General features: G+C 38.6%; 1 protein-coding gene across 13 annotated transcripts in view; it reads left to right on the forward strand.

Moving 5' to 3' along the window:
* Positions 1–24951, forward strand: part of inpp4b (inositol polyphosphate-4-phosphatase type II B) — a 142709-nt gene that overhangs the window by 70742 nt on the left and 47016 nt on the right. For 12 of the 13 annotated variants that reach the window (XM_077605746.1, XM_077605740.1, XM_077605735.1 and 9 more), the window contains 3 exons: positions 12720–12825; positions 18045–18111; positions 22702–22849. In XM_077605746.1, coding sequence (XP_077461872.1) covers positions 12720–12825; positions 18045–18111; positions 22702–22849 — 321 coding nt within the window. Of the gene's footprint in view, positions 1–12719; positions 12826–13706; positions 13832–18044; positions 18112–22701; positions 22850–24951 lie in introns of those variants that run through there. The other variant, XM_077605747.1, reaches the window with a different exon arrangement.

Here is a 24951-nt window from a genome sequence, read left to right on the forward strand (position 1 = left end):
CCATGCGTGGGTTTTCACCGGGTACTCTGGTTTTCTCCCATATCCCAAAAAACATGCATGCTAGGCTAACTATGCTAGTTGCAATAGGATAAACAAAGGAAAAAAAACAAGTCGTAGTTGAGTATTAATCACCGTGCGTGGGTTTTCACCGGGTACTTTGGTTTTCTACCAGATCCCCAAAAACATGCATGCTAGGCTAACTATGCTAGTTGCAACGGGATAAACAAAGAGGGAAAAAAACAAATCGAAGTTGAGTATTAGTCACCATGTGTGGGTTTTCAACGGGTATTCTGGTTTTCTACCACATCCCAAAAAATATGTTTGCTAGGCTAACTATGCTAATTGCAACAGGATAAACAAAAAGGGAAAAAAACAAGTCGTAGTTGACCAAACAATGACAAAAATCTGACTTATAGGCTGGAAAATACGTTTCTTTTTTTCCTTTTCAGTATTGTGTACATTGTAAGTGCTCTATTCTCTAAACAAGTGTTGCCATGAACTTATATTTTCTTTTTATTTGCCCGCTGCAACGTCAACATCAGCGCCACGGTCGAGGCGAGGGTTCCAGGGATAATAAAAAAAGAACATTTTGCAACATTGATCAAGAGAAATAAATTGCCAAAGTGCGAAATATCATCGGTAAAAAGCATCCGGCGCTTTTTTTTTATTACACGGGATATCTCCTGGGGTTGTTTTTATTGAACTAAAAGAGGCACAAACTGCCGACACTTTGCTCCAGATTGACTTGACATTCATGAGATTTCAAGTGTAGCGTGCACCGATTGGACACGGCCTGGGGTGAAGGACAGAAAAGCAGAGGGAGCTGGCGTACTAGGGTCGCGGGGGTGCTGGAGCCTATCCATTTGAATCGGTCGCCAGCCAATTGTAGGGCCCGAGGAGACGGACAGCCAACCAATCATAGCTAGGGCTAATTTAGAGTGTCCAATTAGCCTACCATGCATGTCTTTGGAATGTGGGAGGAAACCGGAGTACCCAGGGAAAACCCACGCAGGCCCGGGGAGAAAACTCCTCACAGGTGGACCGACCTGGATTTGAACCCAGGTCCTCCACCGATGCACTAACCACTTACCCGCCTGGTATAATTCAAGGGTGTCAGACTCGAGTTGGTTCGCGGGCCGCTTTAACATCAACTTGATATCATTTTAGATATAATAATTAGATTTTTTTCTATAAATGTATTAAAATAACTGGATTAAAAGCCCGGAATATTATTTTTTTATAGATCAAAAACAATGTTTATTGTAGCTTTTTTTATATATATATTTTTAGATTTTACAAAATGATTTTTGAACTAAAAACAGAGAAAAAATGGATTAAAAAATGACAATTATTGATTTAAAAGGGGGAAAATCAGGACATTTGATATACATCTATACTCTTCATTTTAATTTGATCCTGAAACAAAAAGTCGGCACTCATGATTTACTTTCCCGGGCCACACAAAATGATGCGGTGGGCCAGATTTGGCCCCCGGGCCGCCACTTTGACACCCGAGCCCTATAGTATTGCGTTTTATTTAAAAACAAACATTATTGCCTTTGGATAAGTGATTTTTAAGGATACATTGTCACTACATTTGTGATTGATTACCCAGACTCAGTTCATTTTTTTATAACAATGCAGCGATTAATTAATCAGCCATGTGTTATGGAGACAGGCCTAAAAAAATGGAAATCATTTGACCAGGAAAAAAAAAATGGCAGATGTGGCCTCGGTCCTTCACGGCTAAATTGCTCCATTCCCGCAGCGTTCCTCTGCATAATCTGCCGGATCCCCCAGGCGTCGGGGCTCGCCTTCAGCATATGAAAATAAGTAACTCGGCCACACTTAGGTGACAAGCCAAGAAGAATAGGAAGTATTACCCCGACAAGCTACATTAATTACCCGCTATGAGTGATTAGGATTGGGCAGGACGGAACGGGCGCCGCCGCCGCCGTTGATGATGAAGAGCTTTCTTTCAAAGCCGACATCCTTATTAAAGCAGATATAGGGGGATATTGCCGGATCGGGTTTTAGCCCAGTCCATCCTTCATTAAGTTCTTACCGGGGCTCGCAGGTGGACTCCTTAATGGGTACGAGAACCTCTAGGTACCTGGCGATGCCATGCCAGATACAGATGATGTCACCATATGGCAATGTAGACTATATATATACATGTACAGAAATGATTAATATGTGGGGCCGGAAATCATGCCACAATATTGTACAGTAGTGTTTTCCAACTAGTGCGCCGCGAGAAATTATATATCGTCATAATTCAAGTCATTAAATGTCTTTTCATCAGCAGACACGGAGGAAACTTAAATATTAATGTGAATGCAATCCTAATAGAGAGAAATGTCAATATTAAGAGATTCAAATTGAACTATTGTGAGGTTAAAATTGAAATATGAAATCATAGATGGTAGTATGGCAAGAGTCAGATTGTAATATTATGAGTAGTTTGGAGTCATTTTGTTGCTTATTTAAAGTAAAAAGAAGCGCTTTGGTAAAGTCTCTTAAAATGAGGTTTAAAAATGTTGCATTAATTACGTCAGAGTGAAAAAAAATGGATTTTGGAATTATTTAATTCCTGATAATAAAACTTTTCATGAGAACGACTTTGTAATGTTAATATGGGTGACGGTTTTAAATTAATATAAATAATAAATAATAATAAAACATAAAAAATAATTCAAAAAAATTAAACAGAAAATAATATAAAAAATTAAAAATCATAAAAAATCATTTTAACAATTAAACATCATAAAAATATGTAAAAAAAAATACATAAAATAATATAAAGAAGATTTTCAGATAGTAGTGTGCCTTGAGATTGGGATACACTATTCTACAGGACAACTTATCAACAGTTAAGTGTTAAATAGACAGTAATATTTCATAATAAAAGATCTCTTTGCGCTCTTTGGAATATTTTTTATGAATATTCCTAAAGCAATCCACGATAAAAGCAAAAAAACAGTGTACGTTTATTAGCATGCCAATGGTGTCTCCCATTTGATGTTAGCATTAGGCTAATATGATTTGTATTTTAATTTACATTAAGCGTCATTTCCTTTGTTGTGTGTTTAAATTTACAGTTATAATAATTCCACCTCATTTGATTCATTTAATATGCCACAGTTGAACACGGAAATCGACTTAAAATTGTACAATCTCCAACTTGTTCGGTCGGGTCCATTCGTCTTTGAACTTTTGACAAATAAATTGTCCTTGGCTTAATAGGTCTTGAGTAAAAGTCAATGATCCTCGGATTTTTTTTCTTTTTTTCTTTAATCTGCATTTTCTCTCTTTTCCCTGCCGTTGATATTCAGGCGGCGTAAAAAGCGAGCGGCTTTTTAAATACACAATTAAAAACTGTGAATGAGCACGACCCCCGTGAGGAAAGGAGGAGGTGTGTGTGTGTGGGGGGGGGGGGAGCAACTCGGACCGTTTAATTGGTGAGTTTGCTTTGGGTTTGGAGGCTTGGCGAAAAACCGGGTTGCAATTTTTCAAAATGGATTCCATCGCAGTGTGGCATTGCCCAAGGCCATAATTAATGCGGATTATTTAAGTAAACATACACACTGCTGCATTTCTTTAACTTTAGCTTTAACTGATTCAATGCAATAAAAGTCCATTGTGTATTGGACTAGAAGTGACCCACAAATCCCCCAAATTCAACAGGAAGTGACCCAGAAATGCCCCAAACTCAACAGAAAGTGACAACAAAATAAAAAAAATAAATGACCTGAAATTAACTCATGGGCTGCCATTGTCGTCCAATTGGTTTGAAGTGGGAGGGAGGGCAGTAAATGACCGGATATTCATTCGCTGCCAACCTCCTACTTTAAACGGATTGGACATTTAAGGATAAATTCATTTCAATTCATGACAAAAAGTTGAAAATCTGTTTTTCTGGTCATTAGACTGTTATCGTTATTAGTCGATTGCATATTGAAGAATGATTTCCGGACTATTCCTTCATTACTATTTTAGCATTTATGTTAGCATTTGTTACTATTTATCTCGTTTATTACTATTTTATTCAACTATTCGTTCAAATATAAATGTATATCTATGTATATGTATATTTTAAAGAACTTAAATGTAATATAATTCATGCTATAATAAAATGAAAAGCATATAGGCGTTGAAAGGAAGAGCGTGGCTGCTCGGCGCCATCCGTAACCCCATTTTCCAAAGGCGTACGCGGCTACGGCTGACCTTTCTTATCGTGTTCCTGCGAGTGACGGGAAATGGACCCCTCGGGGACCGCCCGCTTTCTTGCCTGTGTTTGGGCCACGCCGCATTATGTGCGGCGTGGATGCGCTCAGAGAGGCTGTCGAGCGCTAGCTTGGTGTCGCAGTCCATATCATGGCAACAATAGACATTCGCTTTGTTTAGAGTACTTTGCGGACAATTCATCGCACCAACAAGTATGTAAGTAAATGTATTTGTATGTATATGTGTATATATAAATATATGTATATATATATATATATATATATGTGTGTATATGTATATATATATATATATATATATATATATATATATATATATATGTGTGTGTGTGTATATATGTATGTATATATATACACACATATATACATATATGTGTATGTATATATACATACACATACATATATACATATATGTATGTGTATGTATATATACATACACATATATGTATATGTGTGTGTATATATATGTATATATGTATGTGTGTGTGTATATATGTATATATATATGTATGTATATATGTATATGTGTGTGTATATATGTATATATGTATGTGTGTGTGTATATATGTATATATATATGTATGTATATATGTATATGTGTGTGTAATGTATATATATGTTATATATGTGTGTGTATATATCTGTGTGTATATATGTGTGTATATATATATGTATATATGTATGTATATGTATATAAGACATTTTAACAACAATGATCATATTAACAGGTTTTTATTAGACTTTGCATTGTAATGGCTCACATTTTTTTATTAGTCCTTTAACTGTAATTGCTCAAAAAGTAGTACTACTTTGCTATATTTTTATCATATTTTTGTTTGTGAGGCATTCTAAGTGCTGCAAGGTTAGTTACCCTCTTTGGCTAAAAAGATCCCCCATCAGAAACTTTGACAGTGCGCGCATTTATTCAAAAAATAAAAACATTTCCTCCCAAATAATGCTCTTAACCAGGGTAAAAAATGAGTAAAATGATGATTACCAGCACAGTTAACAAAAGTTTCTAAACCAAAAACTTTAAAATTGCTCGTTATTATAACCCCACCACCCCCTCCTCCTTTTTTTTTTTTTTACCTCTTATCGCCTACTTTTCTTCTTGAAGAATAAAAATACGACGAGGTACTGCGGGGAACTTTGCCGCGGGCCACCGCCAGGGCTTAACGGCGTTTCCTTTACAAAAAAAAAAATCCGTATCAAACAAGGCGTGAAGACGGGAGGCGGACATGTTGATCCAGAGGCCACGTGCGATAAAAGTGCCTGCCTTTTGTAGAGGAGTTAATGCGCATTAGGGCGCCGCCGGCGGCGCCTTGCCGAGGTTGTGGGCGTTTTTTTTTTTAAAATAAAAAAAAGCACGTCGGCCACGACGCTTTGATGAGCGACTAACTCGCGCACAATGAGCGGGGAAAGCGGCGCCCCTCCACGGGAGGTTCGCACCGGGAAAGCTAAATTTAGCTCAAAGAAAAGGAAAACAAGTATGACTAAACTCTCAAAGTCTTATGGAATGCATGGTTTTTACGTAGGTAAATGTGAAAAGTAATAGTACGCCATGTTCCATTCTTTACAACGAGTTTAGGTGAATCGATTATCGTCTATTTGGAAGTATAGAGCAGAGCGCTTGTTCCTGGATTCATGGGATTAGAGCTGTGCTAGTTTATGCTAATGAGTTAGCAAGTCAATAAAAAGCAACGGCGACCGTTCGGATCGCCGTCGTCGTTGCAATTTTATCCGGTCCCTCCCGTGGACAATAAAAAATAGCGACGCCCCAAAAAGCCAAATGCTTGTAAAGCACGAAAAAACATATTAACGCACTTTATCAAGATGTTCGACTCTGGGAAATGTTGCTCGATAAAAGGTTATTTGCTGTTTATGAAGTAACAACTGGTTTTATTGGTAGCGTTGAGGTTTTTTTTGGGTGGGTAACCATCGAGAAAGTCTTCTTTGGGGGGTTCTTGGGAGAATGGTTCCATGATGGCTCTGTCAGATTTTGCTACCCAAGCTTTTTTCTGATAGGCTCGTCTATCAATTTTGGCTAATTTGTCAAATGTTGCTACATTGGCAAATTTTGCTACCCAAGCATTTTCTGATAGGCTCGTCTATCAATTTTTGATAATTTGTCAAATTTTGCTACCCAAGCCTGTTCTGATAGGTTCGTCTATCAATTTGTGCTACTTTGTCAAATTTTGCTACCCAAGCGTTTTCTATAAATTTTTGCTACTTTGTCAAATTTTGCTACCCAAGCATTTTCTGATAGGCTCGTCTATCAATTTTTGATAATTTGTCAAATTTTGCTACCCAAGCCTGTTCTGATAGGTTCGTCTATCAATTTTGGCTAATTTGTCAAATTTTGCTACATTGGCAAATTTTGCTACCCAAGCATTTTCTGATAGGCTCGTCTATCAATTTTTGATAATTTGTCAAATTTTGCTACCCAAGCCTGTTCTGATAGGTTCGTCTATCAATTTTTGCTACTTTGTCAAATTTTGCTACCCATGCGTTTTCTATAAATTTTTGCTACTTTGTCAGATTTTGCTACCCAAGCCTTTTCTGATAGGCTCGTCTATCAATTTTTGCTACTTTGTCTAATTTTGCTAGCATTGTTTTCCGATAGCCATGTCCATTTTGGTTGTGTGGAACTCAATGCTAACGTTGCTAAGTAAATAAATCTTGATTCTGTTTACGAGGAAGCATATTTTTAAGAAAATGCTCCCAATGCGTTAATAAGTCGATGATATTCACCCCAATACTCCCCGAACAGCGTTTGTCATCGTTGCTTTTCGGCGAGAACATATTCTGATGGTTCCATTGCACCCTTATAAATAATAAATCATGTTAAGCGCGCTGGTCACTCATGTTTGAAATAAACGTGCAATGTTGTCATTTCTTCCAAAAAAATCTCCTGTGAACAGTAAAGATTAAAAACTAGTTTAAAGTAGGAATATACCGATGCTTAATTTTTGACTTCCCATCAGATAACCCAACTTTTAGACCACTCCAAATTATGCGAAAAAAATCATGTAAACAGTAAAGGATAAATCATATTTTTTTGTGTTAAAGTGAGCTAGTACCTCGTCCATAAATGCTCTGTTATTATCATAAGTTCCTAAAACACTATGGTACTCAAAACACTGGCATTGCCGAAACGCATCCTATTTTGTGACAAAATCCGATACTTTTCAATACACCAAAAATTGCCGATACCGATAGTGGGTAATCCAACGTAAGTGAATATTGTCCCCGGGATATTGAGACGAATATCATTCCATTCATGTATTGAGTATTGATAATAATTGAGTATAGTATAATAACAGTAATGCAATGGTCACAACTACAATGCTAGAAAATAGCAACATTCAACAAAGTAGCAAAAAAGGATAGACCACCCTATCAGAAAAGGCTCCGGTAGCATAATCTGATAGAACACAGTCCCGTGGATTGGATGTCAATCGCCGTCGACGGCGCCGAAATATTTTTCTCGCCGACTAACACGCGAGGCGGGTCATCCCGCGAGGACGGCGAGTCCCCGAAAGCCGCCGCGCCGCATCTGTCCTCGGCGAAAACCGTCCGCGGCTATTTTTAGCCCGAGCGTCTAGCATTATATGGGTCAAGAATCCCATCGTACACGCCTCCGGTGTTAGGCCCCGCCCAGCTATGCCGCAACCTGCCAAGCTGTTTGTTAGGACACCCCGGGGGGGTCGTCGTTTGTTGGCGAGGACTCGTTATCCCCGAATAGTTTCTCGCAGGTTGCGAAAAGCTTGATTTTGTTTTGTCCTAGCGTGTGACTGGTCGCCGGTCAATCGCCAGGCGGGGAGGGCTAATGTAATATTTTAATTAGGAAAGGTTGTGTTTGCCAAAATAGTATTTTATTAATAGTTTTGTGTTTATTTATTTATTTATTTCAGTAAATTGCACTTTTTAAAAGCTAAAATCGTTGACAGGATGTATTTTGACATTTGATATTTGGAGTGAGTTTGAAAAAAAAATTCAAATGCTTTTTCAATTCATTTTCTGAACCGCAGGCTCGCGGGGGGTGCTGGAGCCTAACACTAGCGAACCAGGGTGGCCAGCCAATCGCAGAGGAAGAAGAGACAAAGAAAAACAATCATAGCTAAAGGCAATTTAGCATACAATTAGCTTAGCCTGCATGTTTTTGGAATGTGGGAGGAAACCGGAGTACCCGGAGAAAACCCACACAAGCCCAGGGACAACATGCAAACTCCACACAGTGCGTGACCAGACGTTTTGTCGACAAGCGTTTGGTCGACGGACGTTTGGTCGACGGCGACGGACAGTTCGCCGAACGGACATTTCGTCGAACGGACAATTCGTCGCCGGATTCACTCGCTCTCAAAATTATAATCATGAGAGAGAGAGAGTTTACTGTTGAAAGCGATCAACCAGGTAATCTATCGCTCTTAAAATTATAATCATGAGAGAGAAAGAGTTTGTAAATGTCAAAGCATTAATATCTAAATATCTAATATCAAAATTATCAATAAGTTGCGTATTATTGGCGTGTGTGTGTACATGTTATTCGTCGCCGGATTCCCTCGCTCGCTCTCAAAATCCGGGAGCAAGCGAGCGAATCCGGGCACGAATAACATGTACACACACGGCAATAATACGCAACTTATTGATAATTTTGATATTAGATATTTAGATATTAATGCTCTGACATGCTCTGAGTGAGAGATTACCTGGTTGATCGCTTTCAACAGTAAACTCTCTCTCTCTCACTCTCATCATTCTCATTTTGAGAGCGAGCGAATCCGGCGACAAATTGTCCGTTCGACGAACTGTCCGTCGACCAAACGTCCGTTCGACGTAACGTCCGGGTACCACACAGTGAGGACCCACCTTGGCATCGAACCCTCGACCCCAGAACTCGATTTTAAGACCAACTCCAGTTGGTCTATCGGCGTCAAGGTGTCAGTTTGATGATCATTTTCAGGCATTCCGGGCAAAAAAGCGCCGGCGGCACGTTGTTCCACCCAAGGCTTTTTTTCCCCCCCTGATAAATATTTGCCTGCTGGCGGCGCCGGAGTCGAGAAGTCATCCATCGTGGCTGTCGCTTACACAAAGGTGTGTAATGAAGTGCTGCCGTCAAACCGAATGTTCAGAATCAAAATAGAAGAAGAAGAAGAAGAAGCGGGCCAAGAGGCGGGAAGTAAAGTGGACGTTTATTCCGACCTTTATTTGCACTGGCTAAATTCCCCCGAGAAGGGCGTGTCGCTCTCCGCAGTGCCGGGAAATGAATGCGTCGAAACCTTTTCTTATAACTTTCTTTTACAAGCTGGCATTAAAACGCCGCTTAAATCATATCTCGCTAGCAGGCTGGAAGCATTTCATTCGCCGAAGTTTATGAAGCTCCGGCCGCCAGGTGTTGTTTGGCGGCGAATCAAAACTAGCTCCCGGGAGTCGGGTTACGAGGAATCAAACCCGTGCATTAATTACCGTATTTTCACGACTATAAGGCGCACTTGAAAGTCTTAATTTTTCTCCAAAATAGACAGGGCGCTTTATAATCCAGTGTGCTTTATATGTGGAACTTTTTTTTAAATGTGTCATTCATTGAGGGTGCGCCTTATAATGCGGTGCGCCTTATAGTTGTGAAAATACGGTAGGTAACTATTTAGTAATATAATTGAATTATAGCGCTACATTTACAGTACTAAATAGTACTTTTTAATCCAATGGTGGACTGTGAGTATGACAATGCGATTAATTGCAGTTGTACTCTGACATTTTTTTTTAGATATGTTAAATTATCCTATTTTTATTGCTCAATTTGATTCAGATTGAGTGGATTCAAATGCGATTTAATTCCATTTAATCTCATAGGATTCACAGGTATTTAAAATTAGCATAAACATTTCAATTGTTTTTGTGCTACATCTATCAATGGATTGCGTGGATGACAATGCGATTAATTGCATTTAATCTCAATGTTATTCATAGGGGTTTTAATTCATTTACATATTTCTATTGTCTTTTGTCATAAGTGTCCATTATCGGATTGTGTGGACAACAATGCCGTTCATTTCACCGAATCTAAAGTATAACCTTTATACGTATTTGCCATCCCGAATTTTAACTCTAATCACATCCCCGCATTAGACGATTGAGCCCAAGATTTTTTCCAAACGGGGTGAGGGAGGGCGAGAGGACGACGCATGTTCCCGTGGTTTTTCATCGGCGACGCGCTCAAAGTCAGGGTGACTTTTACGACGCTAGTTTTGTGAGGCTGTCTGGGGAAGGGGGGTGTCATGTTGACAGGTGTCTGGCCAGGAACAGTGATTGGATTTCGGGGAAAAAAAAGGCTATGCTATTCCTTATCGGCTCAGAAAGGAAGACGTCCTTCATTTTTATCGACGGTGATGGACGTCGAATCGAATGATTTGGCCAGTAAACTTGTGTTTTTATTCTTCGTCTGTATTTTCTTTATTTCACGACAATGTCAGCGCAGAACTTTCTGTTCGTGCGCTTAGTTCTTACCACGCAGCTAACGAAGTACCGCCCCGACACGCGAAATCATGTTTTTTTTGGTTGCGTTTTCCTTAAACTTCAAAGGCAATTTAGTGCACATTATTCCAGGATCAAGGCTAATGTATTCCCTGAACTTGAAGTGGGCGGTAACAAAGACATCAAAGACTATTTAGTCTCACGATAAATTAAGGTACAATTTTTTTGTAGACATCAAAGGCCATTTTAGCTTCGGAAAACAGACTATTTTAAATGTGCTTGTTCGACAGTTAAGGTGATCTTTAAAGTCCCACTGGCACCACAGATTGGACTTTAACGGTAGTTTTTTTGTTTTTAAAAATGGGCAAAACACAGTTTTACAGTAATCCCTCGATTATCGTGGCTAATGTAGATCAGACATGGCCACGGTAAACAAAAAACAGCGAAGTAGGCTCACCCCTATTTAAAAACAAAATAAAATAATATTGGAAGAAAAAATATATATATATATTACTAGTTTCAGTGTGGATTTTCACAATTATGAACTTACAAAAAAAATAAAAAAAACGAATAAAAATTAAACAAATAAAAAATAAAAGTATTTTTTTTAAATTTCATAAAAAAATATATAAAAAATTAAATTCCCCCAGAAAAAAATCTGCGATGTCGTGATGCCGCGATATTCGAGGGATTACTGTAATCCAATTTTTGCTGTAAAAGCCAGATATTTTTTCTTTCTTACACTAGGTCTACAATGTCTTGTGTGTCTTGTGTCTGTCTTGCTACTGCCACCAAGAAATTTCCCGAATACGGGATGAAATAAAGTTCTAATCTAATCTAATCTTTCATATCCCGTGAAAATCACTTATTTATCTTGGGAAAACGGTTCACACACGGAAAATGTTCCGAAACAACACTACCAATATAAACCTCGATTAATTATTCATTTATTTTAATTTTAATTCCTTATTCCAACCCATCACATGATAAACACAACAAGTATCGGCTACCGTTTCCCATTGAGACTTCCGCCCTCTGCTGGATTGTTTATAACCCCTTAAGTATTTTTGAATGCCTAATTTCAACAGTTATGGATGTGTGAGGGTCATTTAATTTTTTTAACTCATCACGGTGGGACGTTAAAGCTCACCAATGTACGTATTTCTTTCGCAAGGTAGCATTTTCCTCCCCAGAGTCGATTTTTCACCGTCTGGTTGGCGCCGGTTCCGGCTCAGGCTCGCCGAGACAGATTATCACGCCGGGCGTCTCTAATTTGACTCTGTCGGCGTCCTTTTCTCGTCTCCCGTCGGCAGCCCGGCGGGCCAGCTCACTTGTCTTGCCTGACGCGCGGCGGCAAAAGTGCAATTGAGCGCGTTAACAACGGCGCCACCTGGGAATCATTTTTCTTGATTTTGCCGCGTCCGACAGGGCATCAATATCACAGATTCTCTATCAGCCGCCTTATCGAATGGGAATTGAAATATGCGTTGTCAATTCGGCGACCATCGGATCGCAACGCCCGACGGGGGTTGTTAGGCGGCCATTTGAAGCGTTGAGGGGGCGGGGCTAATTTTGATTCCTTACGGCAAATTAATCTCATTGGATCAAATGGTATTTGATCATTTGGATGTTACATAGAGCAATACGGAATTTATATGAACTCTTAAAAATGTGCTTTTTCTTTAAGTGTAAGCATATTACAAGATGGCATGAATATTATTGTACTTTTTTTTTTTTTTAAATTCTAAAACGTCATTTTTTTTACATAATGTGAATTTTTCCAAAACAATTTTCATGATCTCCGTGAAAGACCATGACGGGAAGACCATGGAAACGCCCTTGATCTCATAACTGAGGCGGACGTGCTAACCAACTCCTCCACCTGTAAAAAAATAAAATAAAAAATCAATCAAATATGAAATCATTTGGCGAAGTATCGGGTCAATGCTCGAACACGGGTGCAAAAATATCATGTCCCGTGTGTCCTTTTTTTTTGGTTAGGTCTTCTGATGGTGGCTGCGCAGCCGGAACCGTGGTGGTGAGCCGACTGAAGATGGGGGAGATGGAGGAGGCGGAGCATATCAGCGCTGATGTACCGTCCCAGAAGGTAAAGGCAAAACCATGACCCGTATGGTGTGTGTCGGCCTCGCAGTTCCGAGCTCGAGGGTTCAATCCCAGGCCAGTTTGCATCTTCTCCCCGGGCTTGCGTGGGTTTTCTCTTCTGGATTTGAACCCCGGTCCCCCACTGTGAAGCCGACACGCTAACCACTCATCCACCGGACCGCCCCCCAAAAACATGCATGCTAGGGTAATTGTATGCTAAATTGCCCTTAGCTATGATTGATTGTTTTTCCTCATTTTGCCCTGCGATTGGCTGGCCACCACCGATTCAGGGTGTCCCATAGTTGGCTGGGATAGGCTCCAGCACCCCCCACGATATGCTAATTTTTCACTTTGGACTGAAAGCTCTCATATTTTCATCAATGTCATCTCATTTCTTTGTATTTTTGAATTATTCCCATCTATACTTTGAATAGAAATCTATGGCCGTTTGGTTTTCTAGAAATATTTTTCTACTTGTCCGCGAGTATTTTTGAATTCTTTTCCCCTTAGTGAGATTTTTTATTTTTTATCTTTTTTTTTTTTTTTACAATTTCTGAGAATGCCTCATGTCAAAAGGGATTACACGTCTAGTTCTGACAGCAGCGCCACCATAAATCATGCATGAAGGGCTTCCAATTCAAAAAAGCCAACACTTTTTCTAAAACTAAAACTACGATACTCTTACAAGCGCGTTTATTGCTATTGCAAAAAGCTTCAAATATCTGGACGGATGCTCACAAACCGCGACACGTAAACATTTCCCAACGGTGGGGGTGAGATAGTAGCCCCTAATACGGCTCAAATCCACCATGAGATTAAAGGACCTCCAATGTAGCCTAATGGGGATTTGCGCCGTGCGTGTGTTTGTGTGTGCGCCCGTGTGTGTGTGTGTGCACTAATCTCCTCCAAATCACTCACCTCGCCTCTAAAGCCACCATCACGGAAGTATCGGAATTTTTTTTCTCCCTTATTCCCTCCCCATGGGATGCCGACACAGCAGGAATGACGTTGTACGTACTGGTCGACTTTATTCTCGTAGTAAAACTAGGACTGCTTTTCTTACACTATTACTACAACGTTGTTTTTCAGATGAATACCACGACTTTTAATCACCTTGTGCTATTTTCGTTTTGGTTTTTTTCTTTGGCCCAAATAGTCCGTTGGAGCACCGGCGGACTACGTAGAGCTAATTTAATTCTATACATATTGCTACGTGTATTATTGCGACTCCTTATAGTAATGATCAATTTTTTTTTCCCGTACTCGTACTTCGACTTCATTCTCACCCTAATACTACAACTATTTTTCTTTCCCTTATACTCTAATTTTACTCTCGTACTAAGACTACCACGTTCACTTTATTAGATTAGAAAACTTTATTCATCCCGTATTCAGGAAATTTCATTGTCACAGTAGCAAAAGGGTGAGAATACAGACACAGAAAAATACATTTTAGACATAAATAAATAGGGAATAAGTAACTTAATAAATACATGAATAAATACACATCTAAATAAATAAATAAATATCTAAATAAATGAATAAATAAATTTCTAAATAAATAAACAAATATCTAAATCAATGAATAAATAAATTTCTAAATAAATAAATATCTAAATGAATAAATAAATGTCTAAATAAATATCTAAATAAACAAATAAATTTCTAAATAAATAAATATCTCAATAAATAAATAAATTTCTAGATAAATAAATACATACCTAAATAAATAAATATTCTTTTTTTTCCCTTCAATCTTTGCCCCTAATTCTCCGTCATCAGTAAAATCCATTCAAGGGAACGTTGCAGTTTTCTTACACTGCACTTTGCAGCTCCTTGTGTGTGTGTCTTTGTGTGTGTGTGTGCGTGCACACGCCTGACTGTCTTATATAATTGGCCGAGGGCTTCTGGCATGGCTGAGTGACTTTGGGTTGTGCCCACTCGTGTGGCTGGTGAAGGGAGGTTCCCTGCCAGGCTCCGCAGTGTCACTGACAATCTGCCCATGTCGCCATGATGAATCTGTCGCCCGCCCGCCCGTGTGTGTTGTTGCTGCACACATCTTCTTCTTCTCTGTGTGTGTGTGTGTGTCGTTGCGGAAGGTAGAGCGAGGGAAATGAGGAAAACTGAGTTTGTGTGCGTGTCGTTGTTCTCGCGTGTCGTTGAGGAGAAATGCAGCCGGCAAAAAATGGGCATATGCGCCTCGTCACGGCTCGTTTACGTGTTTATTCCTGGCTTTTTTACGCGTCTATTGTGTTAATGCGTCACCAAATATAATATGATCATACGCTAACGCTCCCGGGAATAGACGTTCAGTCCAATTTGAAATGCATTGGCGCCAAAACGGGGTCGGTTACCGCAAAACGTCCCGGTTCAAATGGATTGGATGCTTATTAATGTCCATTTGGTGTTAAAAAAGACACTTGTGGAGACATCGCATGTTCCAGAAACTCACTTTAATTCACTATAACCACAATCTTTCTTATTCTTCCGAGAACTACTTTATTTTCCGGACTATAAGGCGCACTTTTTTCTTGGATTAGTTTAGCCTGTGGCTAAGCAAGTACGATTTTCATGTCTTTAATTATTTTTCTTTAGTTATATTGTTTGTTTTCAGCTATAACTATCTAAAAAAACTTTTTTTGACAGATGCCTATTTAGCCCGTGGTTCTCCATTTTACTATCGTTAATTTAACCTACGTTTGTTCCTGGTTTCTAATCAAATGAAACATTGCCCTCCAAAAAACTGCTTTTTAATTATTATTATTTTAATTATTCTTTGGCTGATGCGACTTATAGTCCCCAAAATACGACACAACAACTACCACTGATCTTATTTACAACTATTTGTTGCTCATACCATAACCACAAAATTATTTTTTTTTTACAATTAACACCCTCTGTAAACTAAAATTAAAAAAAATGTCTTACCTTGACTCACTTCAATTTAAAATGTTCATGCAAAAAAATCCAAAATTAGAATCTTTAAATTGATGATTCTTACGCTTCATCACATGAAAAAAAAAAAGGTACGAGCGCTCATTTGTTACTCCTCGCCGAATTAATGCGTCTTGCCTTTCGCTATCGTTTAATAATTCAAAAATGCAGACCGCGATAACCACATTTGTCAAATCCCTGCCGGAAGCTTTTTTAGTAACGATTCAGAAAGTGGACACGTCTGGTCAGCCTCGGCGCCGGTCAGCGTCAGTTCGCCATTTTTTCTCATGTGTGAAGATGAAGGGGTACGTTTGGGGGGGGGTCTCATGAATATTGGATGTATTTGACCTCGTAAAAAAAAACCACACAAACACCCACACACACACAAAAAAATAGCATCTGATTAGCATTTGATCACAAGGCCATCAAACCCACGCAAACGATGATCGAGGCAGGGCGGAATGTTGTATTTTGACAGCTCGGACCCCCGAGCCTTTTCCCCCCCTTAACCGGATCCTCTCGCCGTTATCGTACGCCACGAGCGCGCAGGGGCGCCGGCGCGTATCTGACTGCCGCAGCTGATAGATGAGCCCCGGTCGTCGTTGCGCTTCTTTTTTTTGACGGCTCTGCCTGTCTAACCTTGTTCAATGACTCATGCGGCAAGAAAAATGGCCGCCTGTCACTATTTGCGCGAAGAGGGGACCAGACTTAATGCATCACGTCTGGGCGTGAGCGTCACAACATAAAGCCTTGTCAGGACGGCTATTGATAGCATCTGCGGGGAATGGCGACTTATTTATGATTCCGTGTGCTTGGATTCGACATTTTAAGACCGCTGGACCAGAGGGAGCGATTTTGTATAGTGGGCTCAAGTCCACGTAGTTTGTTTGCGGGCCACGTTGAACTCCGTCAAAGTTTTTTTTTCTTCAGTTTGAAGATGTTGCTAGAAATCTTGACATTTTGAAACGGTCCAGATTTGTGAAATGGAAAATATGGAGCCCGATTGATTATTAAAGGGGGGTGAGGGGTTATCGAAATATTGAAGCAAAATAGAGCGAAATGTAGTTTAGTTCGTATTTGTTTGAGTTTGATTTATTTAATAAGGGACAGCACATATTAATGAATATATTCATGTTTATATATATATATATATATATATATATATATATATATATGTATATATATGTATATTAATGTATATATAAATGTATGTGTATATATATATGTATATATGTACATATATACATACACATTTATATATATACATATATATACACATTTATATATACATATATATATGTATATATATATATATGTATGTGTGTGTGTATATATATATATATGTATGTATATATGTATGTGTGTGTATGTGTATATATGTATATGTGTATATATTACATATATATGTGTATGTATATATGTATGTGTGTATATATATACATATATATGTGTATGTATATATATGCATGTGTGTATATATATGTGTGTGTGTATATATATGTATATGTATGTATATCTATATGTATGCATATGTATGTATATATATGTGTGTGTATATATTTATTTATATATGTATATATACATGTGTATATTTATATATACGTATATATGTGTATATATATGTATATATATGTGTATGTATATATATATATGTGTATGTATATATATATATGTATATATGTATATATATATATATATATATATATATATATATATGTATATATGTATATATATATATATATATATATATATATATATATGTGTGTATATATATATATATATATATATATATATATGTATGTATATGTATGTATCTCCGAGCATTACTCATGTTAGTCCTCATGTTAATCGGTTTTGTGTCTCCACCCGTGAAACCAAACAACAACTTCGAACTTTTTGACCCGTGATCCCCTTTGGTTCTGGAGCACAATTTTCCGAAGACGACAGAAAAGCCAAGATTGAACATGACACAATTCTCGACATGTGCAAAAGGCAGTGAATCAAAATGAAACGTGTAGGTGGCGACTCTTCGCCGATTCCCCAGCCACAACGGAGTGCGCCGTAGATAATCCCGGAAAGCCAGAGGTCGATTCGTGTCGAGAACGTGACGAGAAGAGGGCAAGGACAATGGGGAGTCGATGGTGGCCGTGGCGAGCATCGGAAGCGGCGCAATCAGAGGAACCCGGTTCGCTGATTGCACCGCCATGACTTTTCGGGTCTTTATGTTTGCCTCTTTTATTTTCGGATGACGAGGGATCACGCTCGCTTGTGTTTTTGTGTCTTTTGCAGTGTCCCTTAGTGTGCGAGTCGGCGTCCCACAGTTACCTGGACAGAGACCTTCTCCTGACCGGACCAGGTATGCAATTCAGCATCCATGAATGCGCATTTATGTGAACAAGATCTAAGGCAGTGTTTCCCAACCGCATTTTGAGATGCAGCACAATCTTTTAACTTAAAAACGAGGTTGCCTATATTAACAATAGTCATTGTCATCAAAGTTTTATCAGCAGGAATCACATAAACCTCTAAAATATTCCCAAATCCAATTTTTCACACTGACTTAGTTAGCTAATGTCACCAAAAGTTGATGTCTGCGGACCCTGAACAACTTCCAGTCAAAGTGATGCAAAATATGTCATGTTTTTAATCGCATCATTGTATGACTTTTCTCCAAAAATGACGTAAATCTCCTAATATTACGCAAAAAAATGTTGTGCTCACAGACTTTACGTCACCAAATGTTCATGTTAGAGACAAAAAAAGCAACAAAATGACTGTTCCTCAATAGTATAATATGTAACTTGATGTTCATTATATTTTGATTTGAACCTTATAACGGTTCAATTTTAATCTCCTTATATTCATATTCATTTTTCTCTCTGAATATTACATTGTATAACTTTTTGCAATTTCCTGCGGCACACCTGACCAATGTTCGCGGCACAGTGGTTGGGAAACACTGGTTTAGAGGGACTGGGATCATGTCCAATCTATTTGAAGTAGGAGGGTTGGCAGCCACTGAACTTTTTTTTTTCGCGTTCACCCTAGAGCAAGGGTGTCAGACTCGGGTTGGTTCGCGGGCCGCTTTAACGTCAACTCGATTTTACGTGGGCCGGACCATTATAGATGTAATTTTTAGATTTTTTTTTTTAAAATGGATTAAATGAACTGGATTAAAGGCCCTGAATATTCCGTTTTTTTATAAATCTAAAACAATGTTTATTTTAGCTTTTTTAAAATATATTTTTAGATTTTACAAAATGATTTTTGAACTAAAAACAGAAAAAAATGCATTAAAAAAATACAATTATTGATTTAAAAGGGGGAAAATCAGGAGATTTAATATACAACTATACACTTCATTTTAATTTGATCCTAAAACAGAAAGTGGGCACTCATGATTTACTTTCTCGGGTCGCACAAAATGATGCGGCGGGCCAGATTTGGCCCCTGGGCCGCCACTTTGACACCTCTGCCCTAGGGTTTAAGTCTGTCTACTAGTTAGAAACTAATGGGGAGGGTAAGTCCAACCTATTTGGAGTGGGAGGGTTGACAGCCAATGAACGTTCGTTCAGTCGTCGCAAAGTGTCCCACTTTAAATGGATTGGATGTTTATTAGAGTAACTAATGGGTGAGAGGGTAGATTTTAGCCAGAAGACGAAAAAACATTTTTTTTTCCAACTCAGCAGTAGTTGTCCAATCCAACAACCCCCCCAGTTCGAAAGGATTGGTCGCTTACTAGTAATAAGCTCATTTAAATTCACAGCCTAAATTGTGAACCTTGCTGTGAGAGTACAGTAGTAAAATTGCCAAAAATAGAATAGATTTTGTGCGATGCCATGACAACGGGCCTTGAAGTTTTGACACAGCGGGGGGCTTGCGACCTTGCCCAGTCAAATCTCTTATTTTGCATCCCCACTGCTGATGGAGCAGCTTTGACGACACGCTTAAATGTCACTTGTGGCCCAAAAGCCATGTTTAATAGAATAGTAAATGATGAAAGCGGATACTTTTGGCCCTTAAGCTAATTACCTGCGGGGCTGGGAAAGGCCACCTCAATGCTAATTGAATTAATAGCAACATGAAGACACTTTGATGAAGATGGATCTTACAAATCTGGGAAAATAATCAAAGATTTATGTAGAGGCTAAAAAGCTAGCTGCAGTTTCCAAAAAATTACATTAAAAAAAGAGCTAAAACGCCTTGCCGTAGGTTATAATGACTGCTCATTGGTCAGTACGTGTCGCGTCGTTAAAGACGCTAGCGATGTTATTGATAATTAGCAATACATTTAAATATCGGCACCGATATGGAGCTAAAATATGGTAGTAAGAAATAACGAGATTTAGTTTCCAACTGGTCGTCGCCACATCCAAGATGGCCGCCGTAAAACATGCGGTATCGGTATGGTATCGACAGTGGCAGATACCACAGAGCAGGGTGTCGGAATTCGGCACAAAATGGCCGCCACGTAATACTACGATTACTTTGTAGGGTATGTTATGATTCTTCATTTTTATTCTACTTGTCAATCATGAACAGTCGCATTGATTTGTGGCGTAGTGTTCATCTGCGATTAATCATTCGTGTGTCAACATGTCACTCAGAAACCAAAGAGTTATTGATTGGTCAGTCGGCTCACCACGGGTTGGTTGGTGGTGCGCATCACTATTTGTTAGTCTAAAAGGGAATCTTTAGAGGAAGTAAAGTTGATTACTTAGTTTGTAGTTAATAATTAGTAAGTCAATGCCACTCATTACTCGCAGTACTTCGTATTTGTCAATCATCTCAACACACTTAATTGGTTGTCATTTTTAAATTGATATGTTTTTGATCCATTACCGTTTGTCCCACGTTAATAAATAGAGAGATAAAATATTGCCTATTCCTCACTATTTTATGTCAATCTGAATGTTTATCATCTATAGCACATGTGTCAAAGTGGCGGCCTGGGGGCCAAATCTGACCCGACGCATCATTTTGTGTGGCCCGGGAAAGTAAATCATGAGTCCCGACTTTCTGTTTTAGGATCAAATAAAAATGAAGTGTATAGATGTATATTACATTTCCCGATTTCCCCCCCCTCTTTTAAATCAATAATTGTCATTTTTTTAATCCATTTTTTCTGTGTTTTTAGTTCAAAAATCATTTTGTAAAATCTAAAAATATATTTTAAAAAAAGCTAAAATAAACATTGTTTTAGATCTATAAAAAACGGAATATTCAGGGCTTTTAATCCAGTTCTTTTAATCAATTTAATTTAAAAAAAAATCTAAATATTATATCTAAAATAGTCCGGCCCACGTGACATCAAGTTGACGTTAAAGCGGCCCGCGAGCCAACCCGAGTCTGACACCCTTGATCTATAGTTTACCATTCATTCATAGGTTGTTTTTGATTGGGCATTAGTAAGACAACGTATACATGGTTTCCCATCCAGAGATTTATAAGCATGCTGGGCCGCCAGGTTTGTCTTCACAAAAGCGCTGTAAAAACAGATAAAAACATTTACAAAAAAATGTTCTACAAAAAAACTGTTTAATAGCTTTCGATAACACAATAGTCTGAATTTTTTTTCTATAACATCACCATTTTTTTGGGTGGGTGGGTGTTGCAGATATCCTGTTGTTAATAATAATAATAATAATAATAAAAATAGTAGTAATAAGAATAAGAATAGTAGTAATAATAATAATAATAATAATAATATAAATCTAATATTAATCTTGTTTTTAAAAATCTGTTTATCGTAATGTCGTGTTGGTCAATCTACATTTCAATCAATCATAACAAAAATTCCCGGTTAATTTACTCGTCACCACGAATCGTATCACCGACATGTTTTTCAATCACGTTTAATTATAAACTACAATGTAACCGTTCGTTAGCTAAGACCTGTCTTTGAAACCCACGAACAATTACGGCGTGATGATTTTTTTTTTTTTGTCGGGGTGCATCCTAAGGCAACATATCTCCTCCCACTTTGGGCGCCGGCGCCCGTTCCAGCGCCTCCAGTTGTCAGCGCAACATTTCACAGCGGCCGATTTATTGACCGGCCGGCTGTCAGACTGCGGTAGCGGCAAGCCGAAAGCGGCGGTAAACTGCGTTTCCAGGCGCGCCGCTTCCTGCTGGCGTGCAGATAAGAGCATTAGCGTTCCGGCGCGCCGCCGACATTTGCGCTAGCGCTTTTCCAGATTTGCGGGAAGGGAAATTGGCTAAGTGGGGAGGAAGTCGGCTGCTTTGCCATTCCAAAACGACTTGACGGTGACATCATAAATATGTCGGTAAAATGCAAATAGGGCAAGTGAGGACAATGGTTTTCCTTGCATCTAAATTTGACTTAGGCTCCAGCACCCCCTGCAAACCTAATGAGAATAAAGCATTTCAGAAATGAGTCTTTTGTCCCGTGCTATGTAACGGAATTTTTGTACAATCAAAAATCCATTTGAACAGTTGAATTCAGTCTAGCGATGATTAGGGGCACGCTGCGATATATATATTTTTAATTACACTTTTTACAGCGTTGGAACTATGTTATTACTCTATTATGCAAATTGAACGTCTATTAAGTCAATGTCAGTGAATTAAAGATACCAACTCATAATTAGCTATTACATTCCTACACATATCAGCACAGAACAATTTAAATGGAAATGTACAAAGTAAGAACAGTGTTTCTGTTTTTTTTTTTACTGCAAAAGCAAACTATAATAAATTAAGTAATACCTTGAGATATGAGCTTAATCCGTTCTGGGACCGAACTCGTATGTCAATTCACTCGTATCTCAAATCAAATTTTCCCATATAAAATAACTGAAAACAAATAAATCCGTTCCCACCCGCTGTAAAAAAAAACTAAAATATAATATTACAATGGAAAGGCATGTTTTTAATGGTTCTAATACCCCGCCATCTCATTTGTACGCCTCTATTTCGTCCCCCACAGTGTTCACCAATCCCGTATGCAAAGTGTACCGGTTCCAAACGGCGGATAGCAAGTGGATGCTGGTGCGAGAGCAAATGGAGGAGTGCACGTTGTCCTATAGCGTCCCCAAGCAGCTTCTCTCGCTCTACGTGCAAGAGGACATGAGCAGGTGAGGCCAGCTTTTATTCTCATTGGTCGGTTTTATCATTCCGGCGAGTCGTCGGGCAGCTCCGTGTCAGTCGGAGACGTAGCGGGGAGTGGCGTTAATTAGCTCGATGGGTCGATCTAACGAGCGTCAATCACGGCAATCGCACCGTTAACGTCGTTGGCGTGGAAATCCATGAACTGGAAATAGTTTTCAGGAGGAATTCATCTCTCGGGTTCCTAAAGAAGCACTTTATTCATCCCGAGTGTGGGATAAATAAAGTTGAATCTAATAGAAACTATTTGTTACTCTATTTTTTTTATTCCAAAAGTATATACTGTCTATATCTATTCTACATTCTACTCTATTCTACATTTTACTCTATTCTACATTCTACTCTATTCTACATTCTACTCTATTCTACATTCTACTCTATTCTACATTCTACTCTATTCTACATTCTACTCTATTCTACATTCTACTCTATTCTACATTCTACTCTGTTCTACATTCTACTCTGTTCTACATTCTACTCTGTTCTACATGCTACTCTGTTCTACATGCTACTCTGTTCTACATTCTACTCTGTTCTACATTCTACTCTTCTACATTCTACTCTGTTCTACATTCTACTCTATTCTACATTCTACTCTAATCTATGATCTAATGTAGTCCATATTCTACATTCCACTCTAATCTATGATCTAATCTAGTCCATATCTACTCTATTCTACATTCTACTCTAATCTATGATCTAATCTAGTCCATATTCTACATTCTACTCTAATCTATGATCTAATCTAGCCCATATTCTACATTCTACTCTATTCTACATTCTACTCTATTCTACATTCTACTCTATTCTACATTCTACCCTATTCTACATTCTACTCTATTCTACTCTAATCTAGTCCATATTCTACTCTATTCTACATTCTATTCTATTCTACATTCTACACTATTCTACATTCTACTCTAATCTATGATCTAATGTAGTCCATATTCTCCTCAATTCTATATTCTACATTCTTCTCTATTCTATTTTAAAAGGACATTAAGTTTCACTTACAAAAGTCCAATCCCTCAAATTGAGTGAAGTCACATTGACACTTGCTCTGTTGGGTCCGAACTAAAACCTAAAAAGTCTGCTGTGCGCACCTGTGAATTCCCCCTGAGGGGACAGCGTTCCTTTAATAGCAAGCCCTTTTTTCCCAGATGAAAGATGAGAGTCAAATCTTTGATTTTAGCACTAACGCGCACATTAAATAAACATTCCCTGGGACTTGAAACAGGATTTTTTTTCTTTTTACCTTGCTTTTCAGCTCAACACATATACTACTCAGCACAGTCCTAACACATATCAAGGATGGATCTCAAATCAGTCCAAGTGCGAGTTTGAGACTTTCACGCGCACTGGTTACAAAGATCCTTTCAACACAATCATGTCGACCTCATAACTTGCGCACGCACACACACACACACACATATATACTCACACACACACACACACACACACACACACACACACACACACACACACACACACACACACACACACACACACACACACACACACAGTGGCGTGCAATCCTTCCGGTCACCACCTTCCTTCTACTCATGTCATAACAAGAAAGATGACAAATCCGATGCGAGCAGACTTGCGCTTGACAATTGTGACAGAAGAAGGCCAGGTTGATTTGTACGAAGGGCTCAAGGACGCCTGCTCAAAAGCGTTCACCTGGAGTACCTGTCTTGGCGTTGGCCTGCTTTTCACCGTGACGGGTGTTCTGTCATATTTTGCCGGCCATCAAAAAATGGATACTTAACATGCACGGTGGTGGGCAAGTGCACAAATAACAACAAACAAACAAACAGATCAATACAGTAATCGAATATCGCGGTTAATGTAGACCAGACATAATCGAAAAAATCGTGAAATAGGATCACCCCTATTATAACTTGTTTTTCAGTACTTAGTCCTAGTAGCAAAAGTGGCTTCCACTTATGAGTTTCAGTGTGGATTTTCACATTTTTATGAACTTAAAAATGTGTGTATATTTATGTGTGTATATATATATATATGAATATATGTATATATATATCTGTGTTATATTTGTGTATATATA

Source organism: Stigmatopora argus, chromosome 7 (assembly GCF_051989625.1).
Source record: "Stigmatopora argus isolate UIUO_Sarg chromosome 7, RoL_Sarg_1.0, whole genome shotgun sequence".
NCBI lineage: Eukaryota > Metazoa > Chordata > Actinopteri > Syngnathiformes > Syngnathidae > Stigmatopora > Stigmatopora argus.